The 26,009-nt window shown below is 43.8% G+C and overlaps 1 protein-coding gene across 3 annotated transcripts in view; it reads right to left on the reverse strand.

Moving 5' to 3' along the window:
* dmc1 (DNA meiotic recombinase 1) overlaps positions 1 to 19,815 on the reverse strand; it is a 43,615-nt gene extending 23,800 nt beyond the window's left edge. The window contains exons 1-5 of one of the 3 annotated variants that reach the window (XM_055662995.1): positions 19,492 to 19,814; positions 17,328 to 17,431; positions 13,860 to 13,904; positions 5,658 to 5,804; positions 2,710 to 2,792 (exon numbers count right to left, since the gene is read on the reverse strand). In XM_055662995.1, the coding sequence (XP_055518970.1) occupies positions 2,710 to 2,792; positions 5,658 to 5,804; positions 13,860 to 13,904; positions 17,328 to 17,384 (332 nt within the window). In that variant the 5' untranslated portion in view covers positions 17,385 to 17,431; positions 19,492 to 19,814. Of the gene's footprint in view, positions 1 to 2,709; positions 2,793 to 5,657; positions 5,805 to 13,859; positions 13,905 to 17,327; positions 17,432 to 19,487 lie in introns of all 3 variants that reach the window. The other 2 variants (XM_055662996.1, XM_055662997.1) reach the window with 2 other exon arrangements.
* Positions 19,816 to 26,009: the final 6,194 nt, after the last annotated feature.

Raw genomic sequence — 26,009 nt, forward strand, 5'->3', positions numbered from 1 at the left:
CATCTTCAGGGACCATAAATGGAGGACCACCATTGACTCCACAGTCTTCTTCTTCTTGCGTATGGCGTGCACAGCCTAAAGTTGTAGGACAACTTGTTCTATTTTATCTTACTTGATTGTGCATGCCAGGTTGATTGCATTAGTTGAAACAGGGCGGACCACGTGAAGGTTGCAATCTCCCACCCCGACTCCACAGTCAAAAAGGCTGAACAGAGCATGTACTTCCTGCGGCAGCTGAGGAAACACAATCTGCCACAGGCAATGATGGTCCAATTCTATACTGCCATCTTAGAGTCTGTCCTCACCTTCTCCATCATGGTTGGGTTTGGCTCTGCCACCAAGCACGACATCCGGAGGCTGCAGCGAATCGTTCGGAACTGTACACTGCAAGGGCCAGGAAGTGAGCGGCGGGTAAGATTATCTCTGACCCCTCTCACCCTGGCCACAAACTCTTTGAAGCACTTCCCTCTGGAAAGCGACTCCGGACTGTCAAAGCCACCTCAGCAAGACATAAAAACAGCATTTTTCCCACGAGCAGTAGCTCTAATCAATAACCAAAAGTCTGTAGACTCCTTTTGCTCTGGTATTTTATTTCATTCACATGTTTAAACTATAACATTTTATACTTCTGAAGAAGGGTTTCGGCCCGAAACGTTGCCTATTTCCTTCGCTCCATAGATGCTGCTGCACCCGCTGAGTTTCTCCAGCTTTTTTGTGTACGTTTTATACTTAATGTTTTATTCTTAATGGTTTACTGTATGTCGTGTTGTATGTGTACATACTTGGCCAATAAACTTACTCATTCATTCATACAGCTCTATAAGCTGCACCACTGTGTCAACCATAAGCATGAAAGCTCCAGTCAACACTGGCTGGTTGTGGTGCATTGATAAGCCTGCTGCTTGAAAATTAGAAGCGGGAGGGAGGGGACGGGGCAGCAGTATGATGCAATGCAGACCTTGTGACTGAGGACAGCAATGTCTGCCCCCTCCATGCAAGTACTCTCAAGGCAGCCAGCTATACCCTCATGTTTCCTGTGACCCAGACCACCGTGACTTCAACTTCCAAAATATTTGCAGAGTTAGCTGACACGTCCTGCCTTATATCAGTCCATTCCCTGCTTTGTTCAATCCTCTCCTACTTCAGCTCATTCTAAAGGAGAATGACCTAACAGCAAAGTTTATGAACACAGGGCCCATTTCTAAGCTCCGAGGAGGGATGAAGTCACAAGTGAATTGTATCTACTCCAGCAGGATAACGAACGGTTCTTGGACATCAGCAAACTGCTCGCAAGAGACATATCTCTGTTTTATGAGGACAGCAGGCTGCTGATGAGTGGCACTTTATTGTTCTTTAAGACTACCACCAGGTGGAAGAGATGAGAGCTCTATTTGAAGCTGTTCTGTTGCCTCCATCTGTGCATCCATGGAAGCTAAGACCAAACTCAGTAGCTGCAGCATGAGGACATCATCAACATATCCTTGCACAAAAGTGCACTTCACCTCCAGAATGACATCATAATCTCCTGGTTCCACTCGAGGTATGAGATGAACCTCCTCATGTTCCTTGTTAATTTTTACATTTGGCTGAACAAGTCTGGCAATGCATCGTTCCAATGAATCTCCTAACTCTTCTGCTTGATTGCAGCTCTCCCTTTGTTTGTAACCTATTTTGTTCCTCCCTCAGCGTGACAGTATTGAGATGTGATGTGGAGCCGAATGCAATGATCAGTGCGATCTTCTTCATTTTCACCACCTTCGTTCATGCTGCTCCTGCTCATGATCTGAATTGTTCACTGCCAAATTGCCCTTAGTGGTGGTTGGTGCTAGGTGCTGGGCTAATTGATATGTAACTGAGAACAGGTTGAGAACAAATAAATGGGGGAACGGGATACCTCTAAGGGCCGGCATAGGCTCTGTAGGCTGAATGGCAGGGAAGTTGGCCTTGAACATCAGCAAGATCCCAAATGGTAGGCTACTCTGGAAGGTTAGATCATGTGGGATCCAGGGTGAGATAACCCAGTGAATACAAAATTAAGCAAAAAGCAAAGTGGCGAAAGAGCTCAGTGGGTCAGGCAGCATATGTGGAGGGAATGGACATACCACATTTTAGACCAGGACCCTTCTTCAGACCGATGGAGTGGGGATAGGTGGGGGAGGAAGAGACGAAAAATGCATAGTCCATATAGCCTGCACTTTAGAATGGCACAGTGGCACAGCTCCCGATTCACAGCACGAGAGACCAGGTTTGATCCTGACATCAGGTGCTATCTGTGTAGAATTTACACTTTCTCCCTGTGACCGTGTTTATTTCCACAGGGTGCTCCACTATAAAGTATTCATTCCCTCCCACATCCCAAAGATGTGCAGGTTTGTAGGTCAATTGACCTCTGTAGATTGCCCCTAGTGTAGAAAGTGGATGTGAAAGTGGGATAACATAGAACTGGTGTGAACGGCTGATCGATGGTTGTGTGGGCATGGTGAGCCGAAGTTCCATGCTGCATCTCTAAACTAAATCTAATCCAACAATATGAACACTGAATTTTCCAATTTCAAATAATAAACCCCTACTTTCTTCAACCTGACCCCAATACACACATTTCTCTCACCATCCAGAGCAACGCTGCTCCTTTCCCCTCCGACGTATGCTACAATTCTCCTTTAACTATATGTACACTAAATATGTTCCATAAATAAATATTATTCTCACTCGAATTCTTGGCTGCCAGTGGTGATGCGAAACACTGTCTTCCTTTTTTCGCTATACTCGAATGCAGTAAGAAATCCTGGCTCCTGCAACACATAAACTTCAAGATTTGTTTGCAAGTAAATCGCTTGAAAATATCAGTCTGCACAAACAAAATAAGAAGATCATATTAAGAGCAGTAACAGAACTGTAAAAACAGTCTACAGGTTGTAATTACACTATAGACGATTGGAGCATATTATTAATTGGTCCTGAGTGCAACTATTTCAGCTTCAGGACATTGAATCAGAAAGTTCCTCAATGTCCTTCCCACCATTTTGTACGATGTCCACTGATAACTGTGCGGTATTCATTTCCAACCATAAATCCAGTCAATTATTTCATTAGGGTGTGGGCTGCAAAGGTGCATGTGAACTATGAGCTTGATAGCAACAAGCATGGACAGTCTAACCACTTCCCCTTGAGGGTATTGCAGATCCACCACCGATATTCCAACAACTGGTGGTCCAGGCCCGCCTTTAATCCGGTAAAATCCCATCCCCCAGAAGTCCCACCAAAAGTATGGTGCCTACGCCGGGTGAGGCAGTTGATCTCAACCTCATCTGTGCCAATCAGAGTCACAGTGATACAGTGTGGAAACAGGCCCTTTGGTCCAACTTGCCGACACTGGCCAACAATGTCCCAGCTACACTAGTCCCACTAGCCTGCGCTTGGTCCATATCCCTCCAAACCTGTCCTCCCTATGTACCTGTTTTTTAAATAATGGAATAGTCCCAGCCTTAACTACCTCCTCTGGCAACTACCTTCCATACACTCACCACCCTTTGTGTGGAAAAGTTACCCCTCAGATTTCAATTAAATCTTTTCCCCTTCACCTTGAACCTATGTCTTCTGGTCCTCGATTCGACTCTGGGCAAGAGACTCTGTGGATCTTCTACCTGATCTATTCCTCTCATGATTTTATAAACCTCGATAAGATCACCCCTCATCCTCCTGCGCTCCATGGAATAGACACCAGGCCCACTCAACCTCTCTCTATAGCTCACACCCTCTAGTCCTGACATCATCCTTGTAAATCTTTTCTGAACCCTTTCAAGCTTGACAATATCTATATTACTAAAAGGGTAATCTTGACCACTTCCTGTTGTTTGTAGATTTTAGATAAAACGTTGCGCAGGACAAGAGGATTGTTCCCATCGATGAAAAATAAGAGTTATTAGTGTTTAAAAAATGTTGAGATTCTCTCCTGAAGGCCACGCCCCTTCCGGAGGGGCTATAAAACCCGGAAGTGTTGAGTGCCTCAGTTAGTCTCTGCAAGATGGGGGAGTGAGGAGGTCATGTCTCTCAGTCTGAGCTGTGAATAACACTGAACACATGTCTACTAAACTGTGAGTGGTTTTACTGACCTTTCAGTGCCTTTAATGTGGTTTGAAAATATGGTTTGGAAATGCTAAAGTTATGTTGCCTTTGGTTTGGAAATGCTAAAGCTGTGTTGCCTTTGGTTTAGAAATGCTAAAGCTGTGTTGCCTAATTAAATTTGCCTTGCCTAATTAATGTTGCCATGCCTTCTATATAATTAAAAGTCTAATCTTGACCACTTCCTGTTTGCGCTTTATATTGATTTTAGAAAAAACGCTACCACGTACGGCTGTGATTTTTGGCCATCTTACTCAGACCGCTCATCAGGTGCCGAGGATTTTTCCCATCGATGAAAAATAAAAGTTATTGGTGTTTAAAAAATGTTGAGATTCTCTCCTGTCAATCACGCCATGAAGGCCACGCCCCTTCTGGTGGGAGGGAGGAGGGACTATAAAACCCAGAAGTGTGGGCGTGGCTCAGTCTCTGCAAGATGGAGATGGGAGAGGTCACGACTCGTTGTCTTTAGTGGCCTTGCACCCTGCTTGCAATGGTATGAAACTGCACTTGAATTTGATGGTCTTGCACCCTGCTAGAAGTGGTATGGTATTTTGAATTGTCCTTGTTTTTATTTACTATAATCAATTAATGCAGTGTCTCTGCCTTAATCATTTCCTTTCTAATTTTACCTCCAAAGTTTTAAATACCCTCCAAGCCTTTTTCAATATTGGTATCTGCCAGTATTTAATTGTTCTGTTTCAGTACATATGACAAATAAACACTCTTGATAGTAGTTTTTCTTTTTTTGCTTTATCAAGGAGCTTGCAGGTCAGGATATGCAGCAGTTTTACATTTGGAAGTCCCATCCTTTTTCTTAAACGAGCAGGTATTTGTCCTGAAACCTCAATGATCTTTTAAAATTGTCTATCCTTCTTTGCGCTTATTTATCTTCAAGTAGGTACTCGCAACATCAAAATCCAGCCTCATAAAATTGATTGAGAATTTACAAACCTGAAAACTATAACTATTGCTTGACATTAATGGTAAGGGATACAATATAATACATCTTTTATGGAGTTACAAGAGACTGAAGGTGTTGGAGAGGGTTTGTAATAGTGTCAGTTGAATGTCTCTATCCCTGAAATGGAGACAGAGAGATTAAGAGGAGTGAAGATCTGTAGTAGATGCATTCTTTTCGATGAAGTCATGCTTAAAGGAGAAAGTACAGGTACAGAAAGGAGAGAGTGTGACTGAGTCGGCAAAGCACTGAGGCCAAAGGGTGTGCCTTGAACAGTTCTGGTCCCGATGTTATAAAAAATAAATCATTGATAATAGTGATCATTCTTCAAGAAAAGAGTCAAAAAAGTGACCTGGTGTGGTTCTTATTGAGAAAACACAGAACATAACCACTAACAAATCCAACTAAGATAGTATATAGAAGTGCTATAGATGAAGAATAGAAGTTCAGGTGGGGCATGAAAATTGGTATAATGTACATCATTTAGGCTCATTGTTGATCTGAAGGCATTTGATTTTGGGAGAGTAGCTGGGACAATATATTTGGAATTATTTATACTGGTGAAATGTATTCTTACAATTAGTTTGTTGGCTGCTTCCTTGATTTTATCAACCTTAGCCTCAGAAAGACCCTTGATGTTGCACAGTCCCTTTCGCGTTGTCATCTGAATCCCTTTCACTGTACAGATCCCAGCAGTTTTCATTTTCTTAATGTCAGCCACATTCTGTGAGAAAAAGACCAAAAGGGACCCAATTCATTAACTGAAAAAACAAGGAATCATTTTGTTTAGAACACGGACACAAACTGAAGCCATGGGATGGAGTCCAGTTTGATGAGCTTTCATCAAAACAGAAACTCATTATCCTGAAACAGTTCTTTCTGTCTGAATCAACCTTTCATAATTTTGTCTTTTACCTGGTTCTATTCGTATAATCCAGCCTGTGAGAACAAACCGCATCCTTGCTATGAGCAACACATTATTGAGACAAAGAAACATAATGTACTTCTAACTGCAGCTCTAACTCACTTCTTCCGGACTGAGGTCAGGCGACAACTCTCAGACACCTCCTCCTACTTATCCTTGGACCATGATCCCACAGACGAGCCTTAATTTCAAGCCCCATTACTGACGTCATCACTTTTGGCTCCCTGCCCCCTAAAGCCTCCAACCTTATCGTTCCCCAGTCCCGCATGGCCTGATTTTATCTCTGCCCAAAATCCACAAACAGAACTGTCCTGGCAAACCCATTGTTTCTGTTTGTTCATGTCCCACCAAATTAATTTCCACATGCCTCGACTCCATCCTATCCCCTCCCCCCTGGTCCAATCCTTCCCTACCTATGTCCAAGACACCTCACAAGTTCTTCGTCTCCTCAATGATTTCCATTTTCCAGGCCCCCACTCCCTCATCTTTACTATGGATGTCCAGTCACTCTACACATCCATCCCCCACCAGGAGGGTCTTAAAGCCCTCCGTTTCTTCCTGCCAATTTCAGTCTACCAATACTCTCCTTCGCCTAACAGAGCTGGTCCTTAACCTCAACAACTTCTCCTTCGACTACTCCCACTTCCTCTAGATCCAAGGCGTGGCTATGGGCACTCGCTAGGGCCCTAGCTATGCCTGCCTCTTTGTAGGGTACGTCGAACAATCACTGTTCCAGGCATACCGTGGCCCTATCCCCGAACTTTACCTCTGCTATATTGACGACTGCATTGGTGCTACTTCCTGCATCCATGCAGAACTCACTGACTTCATCTACTTCACCACTAATTTCCATCCTGCCCTCAAATTCACTTGGACCATCTCTGACATCTCCCTACCGTTTCCGGATCTCACCTTCTCCATCACAGGAAACAGACATCTACTACAAACCGATTGACTCCCATAGCTATCTGGACAACACTTCTTCTTTTCCCACCCTGCTTCTTATAAAGACTCTATCCCCTACTCCCAATTCCTCCGTCTACGGCACATCAGTGCCCAGGATGAGGTTTTCCATACCAGGGCATTGGTGATGTCCTTCTTTAGAGAACAGGGTTTCCCTCTTCCATTATTGATGAGGCTCTCACTAGGGTCTACTCGATATCTCACAGCTCCGCTCCTACTCACCCTCCCCTCACTCGTAACAAGGACAGAGTCCCCCTTGTCCTCACCTTCCATTCCATCAGCCGTCGCATACAGCATATGATCCTCCAACATTTTCGCCACCTCCAAAGGGATCCCACTACTGGCCACATTTTACCATCTCCACCCCTTTCTGCTTTCCGCAGAGACCGTTCCCTCTGTAACTCCCTGGTCAACTCGTCCCTTCCCACCCAAACCACCCCCTCCACAGGTACTTTCCCTTGCAACTGCAGATGCAGCACCTGTCCCTTTACCTCCAGGTGAGGTAGAGGTTCACTTGCATCTCCTCCAACCTCATCTACTTCATCGCCTGTTCAAGATGTCAACTTCTCTACATCGCCGAACATCTCTGCTCAGTCCGTCTTAATCAAGCTGATCTCCCGGTGGCTCAGCACTTCAACCCCCTCCCATTCTCAATCTGGCCTTTCTGTCCTGGGCCATTGTCAGAATGTCAGAATGAGGTCCAGCGCAAATTGGAGGAGCAGCACCTCATATTTTGCTTGGGTAGTTTATACCCCAGCGGTATGAACACTGACTTCTCTAACTTCAGGTAGCCTTTGCTTTCTCTCTCCATCGCCACCTCCTTCCCAGTTCTCCTACTCATCTTACTATCTCCGCCTACATTATTTCCTTGTCCCGCCCCCTCCCCGACATTAGCCTGAAGAAGGGTCTCGACCCGAAACATCGCCAATTCCTTCTCTCCATAGATGCTGCCTCACCTGATAGGGGGTGCCGTCCTGTGGTATGGCTGCCCAGCCTGCAGCTGTTCGTTTTTCACTCTTTTAAAAACATTTTTAGTGAGTTTTAGTGTTTTGTTTTTGGAGTTCTAGTCTTTTTTATGTGGGGGTGGGGGGGGGGGAAGGGGGAAACCACTTTTCAGGGTCCCTACCTGGTCGGAGAGGCAGCTTTTCTCCGGGCTGCACTTTCGACCCGTCCTCGCGGCCTACCAGCGGGCCAGGAGCGGCGTTTCCTGAGGGGGCCGCCCAGAACCTCGGCTTCAGCGGCGGCACAGCACTGGAGCGCTATTGCGGAGCGGAGCGGGCGATGCCTTGCCTGGGTCGCCGCTCTGGAGCTCCGGTATGCTGAGACCGCCGAGATAAACATCGCGGAGCTGCGGGTCTGTGGAGCGGCTAGCTGCGGCGCTAAACTTAAACATCGGGAGCCTGGGATCTCTCGATGAGATCGCCAGTGGTGGAGCTCCAACCGGCGCGGCCTTGTTGGCTTCGGAAGCCGCGGTCTCCAGTAAAGGAAGCGGGCGTCCCAGGGTTCCCATGCCACTGAGAGGACTCTCCCGATGCCGGAGTACAATCATCCGGCGAGAAGGGCCTGGAACATCGGGCCTCCGTAAAGGCAACTGTGGAGGCCTCAATATGCCCAACTATGGGTGGACATGGGATGGGGACTGGACACTGTGCCTTCCCTCACAATGGGGACCATTGTGGGGGGATGTTTTTATGTTTAAATTTATTTATTATTGTTATGTCTGTATTCTTTCTTTATGTGCTGCATTGGCAAGAAGCATTTCACTACACCTATGGTGTATGTGACCAATAAAATAACCTTTGAACCTGCTGAGTTACTCCAGCATTTTGTGTCTAATTTAGACTCTTCTCTTTGTTTTACCCATCTGTCGTTAACTTGGCTTCAACTAACTTATTTTTCTTTCTTTCCCAGTTCTGATGAAGAGTTCAGTACTCGAAGCATTAACTTTCTCTTTCCACAGAAGCTGCCTGACTTGCCGAGTATTTTTTACATGTTCTAGTTTTTTCAGCATTTGCACTTTAATCCTCTTAAAACTGATGTATTTGAAATTTCCTGACTTTAGTAGAATGCCACTTACAGGAGTTGCCAACACCAGATCTCAAAGTGGCATGTCAAGAAAGTCCGGAGTATCAGAAACAAAATAACTGAGAAACATAGCTAATCTTGAAAATTGGATGATCCCATTTTCTCATTGTAAAGAAACACATTTATTGACCTGAACAACAAAGTACTGGAGGGACTCAGCGGGTCAGGTAGCTTCTATATTGGGAACGGACTCTACATTGGGAGTCGATGTTTTGGGTAGACTTCTCCTGCCTGTCACTTGGATTAGACCTCCAACCCATAGCATAGGATGCTTCTAAACAATCATATTATATTTTGGAAAAATCCATTCAATTTGAGGTACCAAAACACCTCAGATGTGCAATGTAAACAGTGACTCATGAACAGTATCTCAGGCAAAAACAGCAATTCCCTTGCATTCAGTGCTCACCGCAGTCTCCTCTAGCCAAATGCAAATCGAGTGACCAATTTAAAGGTGCACCTCTTCAGGGGTGACCCTGAGCTTCCAGTGGTGTGTCGCTTTAATTCTCAATCCCATTCTCATTCTGGTCTAATAGAGACTGTCTGCACTATTCTAACAAGACACAAAAGAATTTTGACGAACAAGCATCTTATCTCCTGTTTAGCTACAATACAGCCTCCTCGTGAAACTGGCCAAACCACCTGTGAATGTGGAGAAGAGGACCATACAATGCAGCACTGCCTTATCTGCCCCCTACTACCCAACCAGTGCAGCCCAAAGGATCTTGCAGTGTTCAATAAAAATGCAAAGGACTGTGTAAAGGAATGGGAGACTGTCATATAACCAACCAGCTTTAAAGACACGAAAAGAAGAACAAGCCTTTAGGATTTCGCACTAAATTCACCATTTTCAGGTAACTTGCTTTCTCTGTATCAGAATGGTCATCTCTACTGCAAAGTATCTCTGTCATATTCACTCAGTTTTTTTTCTCCATGACATAGCCGGACGTACTGTACATTTCTGTCGTCTCTGACATATTTCACAGCTTTTACATGACGCTTTAGTTGATTTCCCTCCAATTGTTTTCATTAAGATTTCGACCAGATGCCATCATCAATAGATTGTCGCCACTAAAAGTCTAACCTCACCCATCAGGGATATTTCCTCTGTCATATTCTTTGTAATATAAGTAAACTTCTTTCCTAGTTCTGATGAAAGATCTTCATCGAATCATAGAGCTACACAGCATAGAAACAGATCCTTTGACCCACCATGTCCATGCTAACCAAGTTAACATACTGGGCTAGTCTAATTTGCCTGCATTTGGCCCATTGACATCTAAACTCTTTCCTATCCATAAATCTGTCCAAATGTCTTTTAGAAGTCGTAATTGTATCACCTCTATGGCTTCCTCTGGCAGCTTGTTCCAGATACTTTGTTCTCCAAGTGAAAAATGATGCCCTTGAGGTCCCTCTTGAATTTATCCCACATTACCTTAAGACTATGCCCTAGTTTGAGAACCCTCTACCCTGGGGAAAAGGCTGCAAGCCTTAGTTTATTTTATCCAGGCTGCTCGTGATCTCATACATCTCAATAAGGCCTTCGCTTCTTATGCTCCAAAGAAAAAGTCCCAGCCTATCCAAACTCTCTCTAGAACACAAGGCGGCATGGTGGCTTAGCAGTAGAGCTACTGCCTTACAGTGGTAAGAGACCCCGGTTTGATCCTGATGACCTGTGCTGTTTGTACGTAGTTTGTATGTTTTCCCTGTGTCCTGCATGGGTTTTCTCCAAGATCTTCGGTTTCCTCCCACACTCCAAAGACATACAGGGTTGTAGGCTAAGTACTTGGTATAAATGTAAAATTGTCCTTAGTGTGGGCTGGATGGGTTGGAGTTTGTTAAATGTGTGCAGGATAGTTTTTTGCAGCAATACACAGAGGTACCTACTAGAGGAGGGACAGTGCTGGACCTCCTGTTAGGAAATGAGATGGGACAGGTGGCGGAGGTATGCGTTGGGGAGCACTTCGGGTCCAGTGATCACAATACCATTAGTTTCAAGATAATTATGGAGAGGGTCAGAACTGGACCTAGGGTTGAGATTTTTGATTGGAGAAAGGCTAACTTTGATGAGATGCGAGATGATTTAAAAGGAGTGAACTGGGACATTTTGTTTTATGGGAAAGATGTAGAAGAGAAATGGAGGACATTTAAAGGGGAAATTTTAAGAGTACAGAATCTTTATGTTCCTGTTCGGTTGAAAGGAAACAGTAAAAATTGGAAAGAGCCCTGGTTTTCAAGGGAAATTGGACATCTTGTTCGGAAAAAGAGGGAGATCTACAATAATTATAGGCAGCATGAAGTAAATGAGGTGCTTGAGGAGTATAAGGAATGTAAAAAGAATCTTAAGAAATAAATTAGAAAAGCTAAAAGAAGATATGAGGTTGCTTTGGCAAGTAAGGTGAAAGTAAATCCAAAGGGTTTCTACAGCTATATTAATAGCAAAAGGATAACGAGGGATAAAATTGGTCCATTGGAGAGACAGAGTGGACAGCTATCTGCAGAGCCAAAAGAGATGGGGGAGATATTGAACAATTTTTTTTTCTTCGGTATTCACCAAGGAGAAGGATATTGAATTATGTGAGGTAAGGGAAACTAGTAGAGTAGCTATGGATACTATGAGGTTCAAAGTAAAAGAAGTACTGACACTTTTGAAAAATATAAAAGTGGATAAGTCTCCAGGTCCTGACAGGATATTCCCTAGGACATTGAGGGAAGTTAGTGTAGAAATAGCCGGGGCTATGACAGAAATATTTCAAATGTCATTAGAAACGGGAATAGTCCCCGAGGATTGGCGTACTGCGCATGTTGTTCCATTGTTTAAAAAGGGTTCTAAGAGTAAACCTAGCAATTATAGACCTGTTAGTTTGACTTCAGTGGTGGGCAAATTAATGGAAAAGATACTTAGAGAGAATATATACAAGCATCTAGATAAACAGGGTCTGATTAGGAACAGTCAACATGGATTTGTGCCTGGAAGGTCATGTTTGACTAATCTTCTTGAATTTTTTGAAGAGGTTACTAGGGAAATTGACGAGGGTAAAGCAGTGGATGTTGTCTATATGGACTTTAGTAAGGCCTTTGACAAGGTTCCTCATGGAAGGTTGGTTAAGAAGGTTCAACTGTTGGGTATAAATGCAGGAATAGCAAGATGGATTCAACAGTGGCTGAATGGGAGAAGCCAGAGGGTAATGGTGGATGGCTGTTTATCGGGTTGGAGGCAGGTGACTAGTGGGGTGCCTCAGGAATCTGTGTTGGGTCCTTTGTTGTTTGTCATGTACATCAATGATCTGGATGAAGGTGTGGTAAATTGGATTAGTAAGTATGCAGATGATACCAAGATAGGGGGTGTTGTGGATAATGAAGAGGATTTCCAAAATCTACAGAGTGATTTAGGCCATTTGGAAAAATGGGCTGAAAGATGGCAGATGGAGTTTAATGCTGATAAATGTGAGGTGCTACACCTTGGCAGGACAAATCAAAATAGGACGTTCATGGTAAATGGTAGGGAATTGAAGAATACAGTTGAACAGAGGGATCTGGGTATAACCGTGCATAGTTCCTTGAAGGTGGAATCTCATATAGATAGGGTGGTAAAGAAAGCTTTTGGTATGCTAGCCTTTATAAATCAGAGCATTGAGTATAGAAGCTGGGATGTAATGTTAAAATTGTACAAGGCATTGGTGAGACCAAATCTGGAGTATGGTGTACAATTTTGGTCGCCAAATTATAGGAAGGATGTCAACAAAATAGAGAGAGTACAGAGGAGATTTACTAGAATGTTGCCTGAGTTTCAACAACTAAGTTACAGAGATAGGTTGAATAAGTTAGGTCTTTATTCTCTGGAGCGCAGAAGGTTAAGGGGGGACCTGATAGAGGTCTTTAAAATGATGAGAGGGATAGACAGAGTTGATGTGGATAAGCTTTTCTTTTCCCTTTGAGAATAGGGAAGATTCAAACAAGAGGACATGACTTCAGAATTAAGGGACAGAAGTTTAGGGGTAATATGAGGGGGAACTTCTTTACGCAGAGAGTGGTGGCGGTGTGGAATGAGCTCCCAGTGGAAGTGGTGGAGGCAGGTTCATTGGTATCATTTAAAAATAAATTGGATAGGCATATGGATGAGAAGGGAATGGAGGGTTATGGTACGAGTGCAGGCAGGTGGGACTAAGGGGAAAAACATTTGTTCGGCATGGACTTGTAGGGCCGAGATGGCCTGTTTCCGTGCTGTAATTGTTATATGGTTATATGGTGTGTGTAGGATAGTGTTGGTGTGTGAGGATCGCTGGTCGGTGCGGACTCGTTGGGCCGAAGGGCCTGTTTCCCCACTGTATCTCTAAACTAAACACAAGCTTGTAAGTCATGGTGATATTTTTAACCAGAAAATTGTCTATTTTTTCACTGATATTGGTTGCCTAGCTGAGTGTTTGAGATTTCCATCTCTATAACCATATAACAATTACAGCACAGAAACAGGCCATCTCGGCCCTACAAGTCCGTGCCGAAATTTTCAGTAATAACTCGAGAAATAAAGTATGACATTTTCAGATAAGGCGATTTCGGACTCCACGGGGAAAATCTCTCCCGGAATATGTACATTTTTTACCATTGCCACGATGTTTTTTCGAGAAGATGGGATCATACACAAACAAACAAACACACACACACAAATACATCTACATACAAGATCAGACTTTTAAGTATATAGATAGCTCAATGTACTGCTAAAGTCACTAACAATAGAATTTACACAACCAAAAATAACAAACTGTGATGACAGCTCAGATGGTCACCATTTAGTATACTCACAATGCCATGCTTCTGTAAGAGATCAATGTCCTGGAAGAATGACTCCTAAAGGGCCAAAAGGTAAATCACTAAAAAGTTCATACGTTTTATCAAATAGTAGTACAGTTATAATAGAGGAATTTTTTATGGCTTGTCAAACTCACTGGGCCAGTTTATGTCCCGTGGGGGCGCTGTCCTGTGTGCGGCTGCCCTGCCAGCAGTTGTCTGTCTTCTCACCTTTTTATTTTTATTTTTAGTTAGTTAAAGTGTTTTGTTTGGAGGTCTAGACTTTTTTGTGTGGGGGGTGAGGGTGGGAAGGGGGAAACTGCCCTTCAGGGTCCCTACCTGGTCGGAGAGGCAGCTTTTTTCCGGGCTGCAGCTTCGACCCGTCCTCGCGGCCTACCAGCGGGCCTGGAGCGGCGTTTCCTGTCGCGGACCGCCCAGAACCTCGGCTTCGGCGGCGGCACAGCGCTGGAGCGCTATCGTCGAGTGGGCGATGCCTTGCCTGGGTCGCCGCGCTGGAACTCCGATGAGCTGAGATCGCCGGGAACAACATCGCGGAGCTGCGGGTCTGATGAGCGACCAGCTGCGGGCGGCGGCGCCGAACTTTACACCGGGAGCCTGGGATCTCACGAAGAGATCGGCAGTTGTGGAGCTCCATCCGGCGTGGCCTTGTCGGCTTCGGAAGCCGCGGCCTCCAGTACGGAAGCGGCCGTTCCAGGGTTCCCATGCCGCTGTGAGGCCTCTCCCGACGCCGGAGCACCACCAACGCGGCGAGAACGGCCAGGAACATCGGGCCTCCGTAGACGCAACTGTGGAGGCCTCAATTGGCCCGACTATGGGTGAACTGGGGTTGGGGACTGGACTTTGTGCCTTCCCTCATGGTGGGAGCCATTGTGGGGGGATGTTCTTTGTGTTTAAGACTCTCATTGGTGTTATGTCTGTATTCTTTCTTTGTGTGCTGCAAAATGGCAAAAAGCATTTCACTTCATTACACCTCGGTGTATGCGAATGTGACTAATAAAAACCTTTGAATACCTTTGAATGTGCTATATGACCATGACTCTACCAATCAGGGAGAAGATAAACAAGTCAGTGGCCTACAGATCTGGTCTAGGTTGGGAGATGCCATATTGTGCAGCCGGAGCCATTCAAAACTGAGGAAAATACAGGGAAATAAAGTGGGATACGACATCAAGAAAATCAATGGATGGGGATGTTTGGAAAATATATTGGCAAATCGCGGAAGTGCAATCATCAGCAATGGTTTATGTTGACTAGTTTGGGGATGTGAGCAACAGTCAAGACTTGAGGGCAGCGATCATTGAATCAGAAATACAGGTCCAATTAGCACCTCATCCATGCTGACTATGAAGTCTATCCATGCTAACTACATTTGGCTGCATTAGGTCTGTATCCTGTATACTAAAGGATGTGTGGTTAATGGAACATCGTTGCACGATGGTAAAAAAAAGCATTTCTTCTCAATTTCAATGATCATCGTGGTCAAAGTAGCAGATGTGCTCTTAAAAGACATTTGTGGGATGGTTAACTGGAACCGGCTTTCTCCCCTATATGGTTTAAATACAAGACAGCATTTTCCTTTCTCAATTTTTAAAAAAGTAAATGGTTCTCTATTTTCTTATCAAAATCATGCGAGAACCCATGGCCTGTATAATGCAAATAGTTCATCACTTGCATTATAAGCAGTTTGTGTTATGACATACACATAATAGCAGAACTACCTGTATTTGTATGATTTCCCAAATTTCATTAACATTTAAACTTTCACAGAAGTTCACACAGAAATACAGCACTATTTAATTTAATTTTCTAGCATTGATTCCCCCCCCCCCACTAAAATATAGCATATAACTATGTTTATTTTGACATTTTCTGCTCTTCCAATGCATTTTCTTCTCCTGTTCTGGAATGTATATGTATTTCTTAACATTGCAGTAAAGTGACACCACAGTGACATATTCAAGTCCTCCAATTGTTTCTCCACAAATTTTGCTCAATTTCATCACCAGATTATTTCATTTGTTTCTTCAATCCCAAAGCCCCAGTCTAAATGTACATCATATGCAAGGTTGGTCAACAGTCTCACAAGGAATATAATTTAATAAATAAGTTATGTGTCCATGAAACTTTCTAGGTTTCATGTGCCCCTTTCCTTTGTTGATCACAATATACAATTGACAAAATATTAATTCATTGCATTGAAATAGTTGCCCAGATATAATGAAAGTTTAGCAAAAATTAAAGAGCCATAAGAAGTTGTGGGAATTGTTTAAAATGTTAATCTTGTGTAATTTTCTGAAGCAAAGAATCATATAATGAATAAAGCCAAGCAATTCCCATACAAATGTGTCAGATTAAAGCTCTCCACCCCTGTCATATCCAGTCAAGAATTTCAGGACTGCTGAACTCATCTTCCAGATGCCAAAATTATGGTCCACCACCTTAATATTGTACTCATGACCATCAGAAATCATACATTCTTACTAGAATCACCCACCCAGGGCACGTTCAAGCATGAGGTACCAGACTAAGAGCAATTCAATACAAAATGAGACCTCAATGGCAGCACAACTAAATGAGGAAGACAACGAGTACAAAAGCTGATGATAAATGCAACTGTTCATTTGGTCTACCTTGCTACTTATGGTATTTCCTCTGTCCCAATCAATATTATTCCTCAGATGCAATAAACTTCGCAGTTAAAATACACAATACACATAAAAACCCAGAAAATCTTTCTCTATATCCATCAACTCCAAATCTAAGCATCCACCCTGGTCCACGGACACGTGGGAATGGTGATCTGGTGGAGCCCCTGATCATGGACCCACAAGTAGTGATCATGCGATGGTTGTTTGTCTTTGGAATGGCGCAGGAAGCACAGGAGCTGCATTCATGAACTGTCATTGTAATGATTAGATCAGATTCAGATTCAACTTTAATTGTCATTGTCAGTGTACAGTACAGAGCCAACGAAAAGCAGTTAGCATCTCCCTGGAAGAGCGACATAGAATATGATTTCAATAAATACATCTATTTACATGCATACAGTCACAGTGTTTTTCCTGTGGGAGGAATGCCGGGGGTGGGGGGGGGGCATGCATGGTAGATAAAGTGGAGTCAGCAGGTAGTCATGCAGTACAGAAACTAGACCTTTGGCCCATCATGTCATTCATGATTGTGAATCTGCAATTCTCCAACCCGGAGGGCAGTGGAGACCAGATCATTAGAAATAGTTACAGTGGACATACATAAGCGTTTGAAAGATTGAGAAATGGAAGGTTCTGGACACCAACCCTGTAAATGGGATTGCCCATATGCACTTAAAGCCTATGAGAATTTGATTTTATGACAATTCTGACAACTTCACTTCCCAGATGCAGCACCACTTGATAATTTAATTTAATATCTGAATAGACCTCTCACTTTGGGACACTTCAGCTTCTATTTCTAAAGTTACTGTACCTCGTCATCCTGGAAATTGACTTCCTCATCCACCACCTGATCTCCAATGGCCTTCATGGTTACAAACAGAACGGCGTAGTTATATCAATGACTAAGATGTGTATCTAGAATCACAAAAGATGAAAACAATTGAAAAATAGAAAAAAATATGCATTTCTTTTCATAGGTGCAAGACTTCCCAACAGTTGTCGCGTGTGAAATGGAGCAATAAAAGAATGATAAATCTCAGTGTGATGCGCCTGACATCTTGTGGAATTTCATAATTTCAAATTATATGAACGATATGGAGCAATAAAATTGGATATGGAAATAAATGGAAAACAGGACATGGAAAACAAAGACATTGTATATGATGTAGAGCAGTGGTTCCCAACCTTTTTTAGTTCATGGCCCCCTTGGGCTCTTTAATTTTTCTGTGGCCCCCCCTGACATTATTAGCGGAAAAAAAGTGGCCCCCTTCATTGAATCTGTGGCCCTCTAAATCCCCAAATTTTCCCGTGGCCCCCCTGAAATTTGCCATGGCCCCAGGTTGGGAATCACTGATGTAGAGTGACACTAAATGATGTAGAGTGTATAAATGATTTTCATCATTATGTACATTGGTTATCTGCCAGAAGTAAACTACAAGAGGATAAAAAACATTGAAAACAGCAAATGTTGGGGATGATATGATCCGGCAATATCTGTGGAAAGAGGTAGAGGTGATATCCCAAGTCCATGACTTCCGATGTGGAAATGTGAATTAAAGCAAATTTAAGTTACAGAGATGAGGAAAGGTGCAAGGAACAAAGGGAATATATTTGATAGAATAGAAAGCAAGCTTATCCAACTGATGTAATTGTTTTTGGTGGCACTTGGAAGATGGGAATGGATGTTTATTAATTACAGCAGATTTTTTCCGAAGAAGGGTAAATAGAAATGATTGAAAGTAGAAGAGAGAGAAAAATAAACATGCTGGAACCTTGAAGTGAAAATACAGTGGCTTCTGTAAATGCAAAAATAAATGAAGATCCTGCAAATACTCAGGTCAGGTAGCATCCATGAATTCAGAAAAAAAGTTGTTAATATTACCGGTGGATGACCTTACAGAATGTGACTCTGATACTTACTGCATGCTGATTATCTCAGTTGGTGGAACCTGAAAGCTGTAAAGATCCTAAACAAAAGATGAGACATTGTTCCTTCAGACTACATTCAACTAAGAATCACAATTTTTGAATTGAAGAAATAACAATGGTTTGCACGTTCTCCCCGTGACTTGCATGGGTCTTCTCCAGGATCTCTGGATTCCTCCCACACTCCAAAGACGTACAGGTTTGTAGGTTAATTGGCTTTGGTATAATTGTAATTGTCCCTAATTTGCAAAGGATAGCGTTAGTGTGCGGGGATCGCTAGTCCATGCGGACTCGGTGGGCCGAAGGGCCTGTTTCCCCGCTGTATCTCTAAACACTCTTTGGAGATTAAAGCTCGTATCAAGTCAGGACATATCATAGCGAAATGTGTATGGCACATCCAGCACCAGCCCGTGCTCTCCAATAGATGGGGAACAAGATGCTAATTTCCGAGTATGAAAATGGCCATAACTTTTTTAATACTGATATGAAAGTGAATTAGGTGACAAATTAAACTTATTTTTATGCTTTATCTGATGGGATAAATTACAGACTTAATTTTTTTAATCTCAAAATTTTGTAACATTGCTGCTTCAGAGCGACGGGCCAACTGTATGAGGGGTTAGAACTCGGTAAATGTACTTCCTCCAGCTTTTTGTAAACCATCTCTTCTGCAGTTCCTTCCTACACAAATATGTCACCATCCACTTTGGTACATGAACCATATTTCCCACCACCTGCTCCTTTCCCCAACCGCTGTCTTTCCCTGCTCTCCCGCTTCCTCCACACAACCATTTCATTTCGCTCACACTCCCCTCCCTCCTCTGCTCACTTTTTCCCATATTCTCCTCTTCCCGCAATAATGCAACTATCTCCCGCCTTATCGTTTGGCTATCTCCTGCCTCTCCTTTCCCCTTCCTTCTTAATCCCCCTCCCTTTTCCCTTTCCTTCCCTCCACTCTTTTCCTTCCCCTCACCTCCATTCCCCTCATCGTCTTCCACTCGCTCCCTCCATTCCCTCCCCTTCCCCCCAGGTCCCTCCCTCTCACCTACACAATGGCGCCGAGTCCCGGAGCCGCAGCGAACGGCAGCCAGGTCGAGTCAGGTCACGTGACGGCGGCGGGCGCTCGGACAGCGGTTGCTTTTGGCGGGAGCGGCCGTCGACGGCGGAGGCGCCGGTTGTCAGTTGTCATCCATCATCCATCATCATCCATCCCGATTGACACCAACATCCATCATGCATTCACCTCGCTCCCAAAGCTCATGCATTTTATCCTGAACCTACCCTTCACGGCAATGATTTACAGGTGAGTTTCGATGTTGATTTTTCAAGTCCAAAGCTTTTAGACTCCTGCTTTATTTTGCCCAAATTACTGGCACCTCATACCGAGAGAAATTATTGCAGTACCGGAGAAATGGGGCACGGTTCCTGGGCATTATCCTAGCGGATTGCACGGCCCGATGAATGGAAAACCTGCAGTGTAAACCCTACTCCAGCGTCAGTTGAAGCTAAAGTAGTCTGAAGAAGGGTCCCGAACCGAAACGTCGCCTATTCCTTTTCTCCAGAGATGCTACCGGACCTGCTGAGTTACTTTAGTAGTGTGCATTTACTCCATTTTACTAAATCATTGAAATTAGGTGCGGAATAGGCAATTCGGCCCCTCGAGCCAGCATGGCCATTCAATATGATCGTGGCTGATCATCCAAAATCAGTACCCCGATCCTGCTTTCTCCCCATATCCCTTGACTCAGTTAGCCCTACGATCTATATTTAACACTCTTGAAAACATCCAGTGAATTGGCCTCACTGGCTTCTGTGGCAGAGAATTCCACAGATTCACAACTCTTGATGAAAAATGTTTTTCCTCATCTCAGTCCTAAATGCCCCCCCCCCTTATTCTTAAGGGCCTGTCCCACTTTCACGAGGTAATTCACGAATTCTCCCGAGTTTTCCCCTGATTTAAACTCGCAGAATGTTCGTTAGGAGTTCGTAGATATATCGTAGCGGCTCGTTATGTCAGCCGTAGGTACTCGTGGCATCAGGTAAGTCGTGACGTTTTTTCCAGCCCGATAAAAAATGTCCACAAGTAGAAAAATGGTCGGGATGAAAGAATTAAGTCGTGAAAGTGGGATAGGCCAGTTCATTGGCTATATTTAAGAGGGAGTTAGATGTGGCCCTTGTGGCTAAGGGGATCAGGGGGTATGGAGAGAAGGCAGGTACGGGATACTGAGCTGGATGATCAGCCATGATCATATTGAATGGTGGTGCAGGCTCGAAGGGCCGAATGGCCTACTCCTGCACCTAATTTATATGTTTATGTTTCTAAACTGTGACGTGAGGAAAGAACTGCAGATGCTGGTTTAAATCGAAGGTAGACACAAAATGCTGGAGTAACTCAGCGGGACAGGCAGCATCTCTGGAGAGAAAGAATGGGTGATGTTTCGGGTCAAGACCCTTCTTCAGACTGTGACCTCTTTAAGACGTAAGTCTTCAGAAGGGTTGACCCGAAACATCACCCATTCCTTCTCTCCAGAGATGCTGTCTGTCCAGCTGAGTTACACGTGACAATAAACTACACTGACCAGGTATGTCCACAACTGACCTTAGCAGGGCTGCCAACATTGGGTGAGAGTTGGGAGTGAGAAATTGCGAGAGACCAAGCGCGAGAGAGCATAGCGACCGAGGGGGTGGGGATGTGGGAGGGAGTGTCCCTCCTATTAGTATGGAGCTTTTGCATTTTTCAGCTTGAAATTGTGCAAACTGGTGCATAGTGTAGCGAGTCTTTTAACTTACACTTGAATGGAATAATTATGCTTTAAATTGGATTAGCTATGAATAAGGTTAGGCTAAATTACATTCCTAATTACATTCCACAGTAGAGCCAGGCTCTGATCAACAGGTGCAGCACATAAGGCTCATGTTGACCAACCCGAGTCTCACTGCACACGTGGTACTACTCCTGACCTTGACTCCAGTTGCATACCTTCTCATTCCTGACCCTGAGTCCAGCCTCAAACCTGGCCCCCTATTCTACGTTGATCATAGCTGCTTACCTGCTTAGGTTCCCAGTGCTGAACACTCCCATTGTCACAGCTTTGACTGCACACCTAGTACTATTCCAGACCTTGACTCTGGATGCACACTTGGCCTTGCTCCTAGCCCCTCTGCACTGACAATATATCTGGCCCACACATAAAGCCCCATATCTGACCCCCTGGACTTAACCTATTACGTTCAAGTCCACAGGTGCTTATCTAATGCAGTAATCGTTTATGGGGCACTTCACGGACCAAATTTTGTATTTCCGTTGGCTTCCTTGTTATCTAACATCCTAGTTACTTTGTCAAAGTCATCAATTGGTTGAACACAATTTCTCATCCATAAAATTATACTCACTCAGCTAGAAACATAGAAATTAGGTGCAGGAGTAGGCCATTCGGCCCTTTGAGCCTGCACCGCCATTCAATATGATCATGGCTGATCATCCAACTCAGTATCCCGTACCTGCCTTCTCTCCATACCCTCTGATCCCCTTGGCCACAAGGGCCACATCTAACTCCCTCTTAAATATAGCCAATGAACTGGCCTATCCCACTTTCACGACTTAATTCTTTCATCCCGACCATTTTTCTACTTGTGGACATTTTTTATCGGGCTGGAAAAAACGTCACGACTTACCTGATGCCACGAGTACCTACGGCTGACAAACATTTGCCCACTCACCCAGCCTATCCAAGTCACCTTGCAGTCTCCTAGCATCCTCCTCACACCTAACACTGCCCCCCAGCTTAGTGTCATCCGCAAACTTGGAGATATTGCCTTCAATTCCCTCATCCAGATCATTAATATATATTGTAAATAGCTGGGGTCCCAGTACTGAGCCTTGCGGTACCCTACTAGTCACTGCCTGCCATTGTGAAAAGGACCCGTTTACTCCTACTCTTTGCTTCCTGTTTGCCAGCCAGTTCTCTATCCACATCAATACTGAACCCCCAATGCCATGTGCTTTAAGTTTGTATACTAATCTCTTATGTGGGACCTTGTCGAAAGCCTTCTGGAAGTCCAGATACACCACATCCACCGGTTCTCCCCTATCCACGCTACTAGTTACATCCTCGAAAAATTCTATAAGATTCGTCAGACATGATTTACCTTTCGTAAATCCATGCTGACTTTGTCCAATGATTTCACCACTTTCCAAATGTGCTGCTATCCCATCTTTAATAACTGATTAGCAGTTTCCCCACTACCGATGTTAGACTAACTGGTCTGTAATTCCCCGTTTTCTCTCTCCCTCCCTTCTTAAAAAGTGGGGTTACGTTTGCTACCCGCCAACGTATCCATTTATTTTCCTAACAAACTCTCCTGAAGTCATTTTCACCCCAATATTTTCAGCATTTGCCATCTTCATCTCAGCTGTGACTTTTCCGAAATGCAAAGTACAATAACTATATATTTAAGCAATAATATTCTATTTAATGTGATCTTGAGAGTACATAATATTTTGTGTGATATTCATAACACAACAATGATAAAAAGATATTTGTTTTGATTGCACCTACCAACATGCATACATTAATATATTACAATTAATATGTACAAAGGGCAATTTTTTGTTCCAATGCTCCCCATTCCCAATTACTTTTACATTGAAGTGATTGAAATCCAAGTGAAGTTTAAATGGCATCAGAAAAATAAAACCTCCGGAATGGATGATATTCATTGCATGGTTGGTTGGAGTCAGTATCAGCACAATTATTATATTAAACTTTGAATCTTCAGATGTTGTGGTTCAAGCTAAAACTAAAGACAAATAATAACCTCCTCACACATTCCCCTGCAAGTAGCTCAGTCACTCCTTTAAAATATGCCCCTTCTTTGAACAAGCTCTTAAACATCACCTCTGAATCAGTTTCCATCTGATTACACTCCTTGAGGATTTTCATCTGCGTGTTTAATTAATAAAACAAGGAGATTGGGGACATTTCTATTCAAACCTGTCAAAGGAATGTGGGGGGTGGGGTTAGAAATAGTCAGTGAGATAAACAAACATAATATTTGAGTGGTAAATAACAATAGTGCTACCTTCCCAATATTTAACTGAAGGAAATAGTGGGTTATCAGGACTGTATGTTGTGACGGACAGCCTGACACCTTGTTTGTCATTTTAATATTACACTTATCCCATCCCCCTGGATATTCCGGATTAATAAATTAAGGTTTTGTCAACTAATTACAAATCAGTCTAATTACAAATTAATAACATTAGCCAACACGAAGCACTGAGCATTGGGATCCAGACATCACGGACAACTGGTCTCTCATCAAGACAGAGCGTGAGAAATTCTGTGATCAGCGCGACAGTGTGGGAATTGGCCGAAATGCATGAGTCTCACGCTCAATGCGTGAGAGTTGGCAGCTTTGCAAGTTGACAACTAAATACATAATGTTCACTAGGCTCCCAAAGATCATGTGTTTTTACATTAACCTACCCTTCACGGTGGCAATGATCAACAGGTGAGCCAAGATGCTGATTTTCAAGTCCAAAAGCCCTTTGTCTCCTCAGGGAGTTGTTAATGCTATTTTGACGTTAAATGGGTGATTGTGATTATCTTCATCATTTATGGAATTCCCCTGGCATTCCGGATGAAGTATTCCTCTGTCAACATTTTAAATCTTGGCAGAGATTTAAGCTGCTCCAGAGCAAAACACAAAATGCTTGAGGAACTCAGTGGGTCCATTTTTATCCCCTTTGCCAAGAATATAGACAAAGGGAATGTAAAAAGAGGGGGTCTGATGGCAGTATTAGTTAAATAAACAATCAGCTCTGAGAAGGTATGCGTTAGATGAATTTTTCAAAATGAGGCAAAATAAGTCATAGACTACGTGGGACCCGTTGGGTCCCAACCGCATGGGAGGCCTGGACCCCCAACGCAACCCATTCCCCAACGCAATATTCCACCACTCACCCATTCCCCAAACGCAACCCGTTCCCCCAATGCAATATTCCACCACTCATCCATGGCCCCTAACTGCGCAGGCGTGACTGACGGGTTCCCGTTGTGACTCCCCCGATCTGCCCTCCTCCCCTCTACCCAGCAGCCTCTTGCCCTCCCCCCCCCCGGCACTCACACGATCCCCCCTCAACCTCCCCCCCACTCTTAGCGGCTGCTAACATAACCTCACATTTATCCACATTAAACTGTATCTGCCATGCATCTGCCCACTCACCCAACCTGTCCAAGTCACCCTGCATTCTCATAGCATCCTCCTTACAGTTCACACTGCCAGCCAGCTTTGTGTCATCTGCAAATTTGCTAATGTTACTTTGAATCCCTTCTTCTAAATCATTAATGTATATTGTAAATAGCTGCGGTCCCAGCACCGATCCTTGCGACGCCCCACTAGTCACTGTCTGCCATTCTGAAAGGGACCCATTAATCCCTACTCTTTGTTTCCTGTCTGCCAACCAATTTTTTATCCATGTCAGCACTCTACCCCCAATACCATGTGCCCTAATTTTGCCCACTAATCTCCTATGTGGGACCTTATCAAATGCGTTCTGAAAACCCAGGTACACTACATCTGCTGGCTCTCCCTTGTCCATTTTCCTAGTTACATCCTCAAAAAATTCCAGAAGATTAGTCAAGCATGATTTCCCCTTCATAAATCCATGCTGACTCGGACCGATCCTGTTACTGCTATACAAATGTGCCGATATTTCATGTTTAATAATTGACTCCAGCATCTTCCCCACCACCGATGTCAGGCTAACTGGTCTATAATTCCCTGTCTTCTCTCTCCTACATTTCTTAAAAAGTGGGATAACATTAACTACCCTCCAATCCACAGGAACTGATCCTGAATCTATAGAACATTGGAAAATTATCACCAATGTGTCCACGATTTCTAGAGCCACTTCCTTAAGTACCCTGGGATGCAGACCATCAGGCCCTGGGGATTTATCAGCCTTCAATATTTGGCAAATAAAATTCAAAGATGTTTTATATACAGAATAACTCTGTGCCACTGTGATCCTAAAAGGTTGTGTGAAAGCAAGAGAATATGGATACAGTTAATTTTGTGACACTCTTTACAACAGATGATGTGGTTGCTAAGAGGGAAATAAGAAGTGCGATAAACATTAAAATCTTTAATTTATAATGTACTGTTTAATCTGACACAATCCGGCCTGGCTGATTGTTACAATTGTGAGACAGTGTTGTGCTGGGCTTTTGACCATTAGACACGTAGTTCATGCTAATGAGGCATGGGTCACGAAAGATCACTATTTTATAGCAGAGGCTACATGCTGGCAGTTGTCTACAACTTCTGTCGCACTTACGTGTCCTTGGCACGCTAATTACGCGACCTTGTGGTCGCGTTGAGGCGCAACGGTCCCGTGCGACTTCATGCATCCGCACAGCCGTCTGGAGTGCGTGACCTCATTTGAAGATGGACACAAAATGCAGGAGTAACTCAGCAGGACCGGCGACATCTCTGGAGAGAAGCAATGGATGATGTTTCAGGTCGAGACCCTTCTTCAGTCTGAAAGAAGGGTCTTGACCCG

The sequence above is a fragment of the Leucoraja erinacea genome, chromosome 37 (genome assembly GCF_028641065.1).
Source record: "Leucoraja erinacea ecotype New England chromosome 37, Leri_hhj_1, whole genome shotgun sequence".
NCBI classification, from domain to species: Eukaryota; Metazoa; Chordata; class Chondrichthyes; order Rajiformes; family Rajidae; genus Leucoraja; species Leucoraja erinaceus.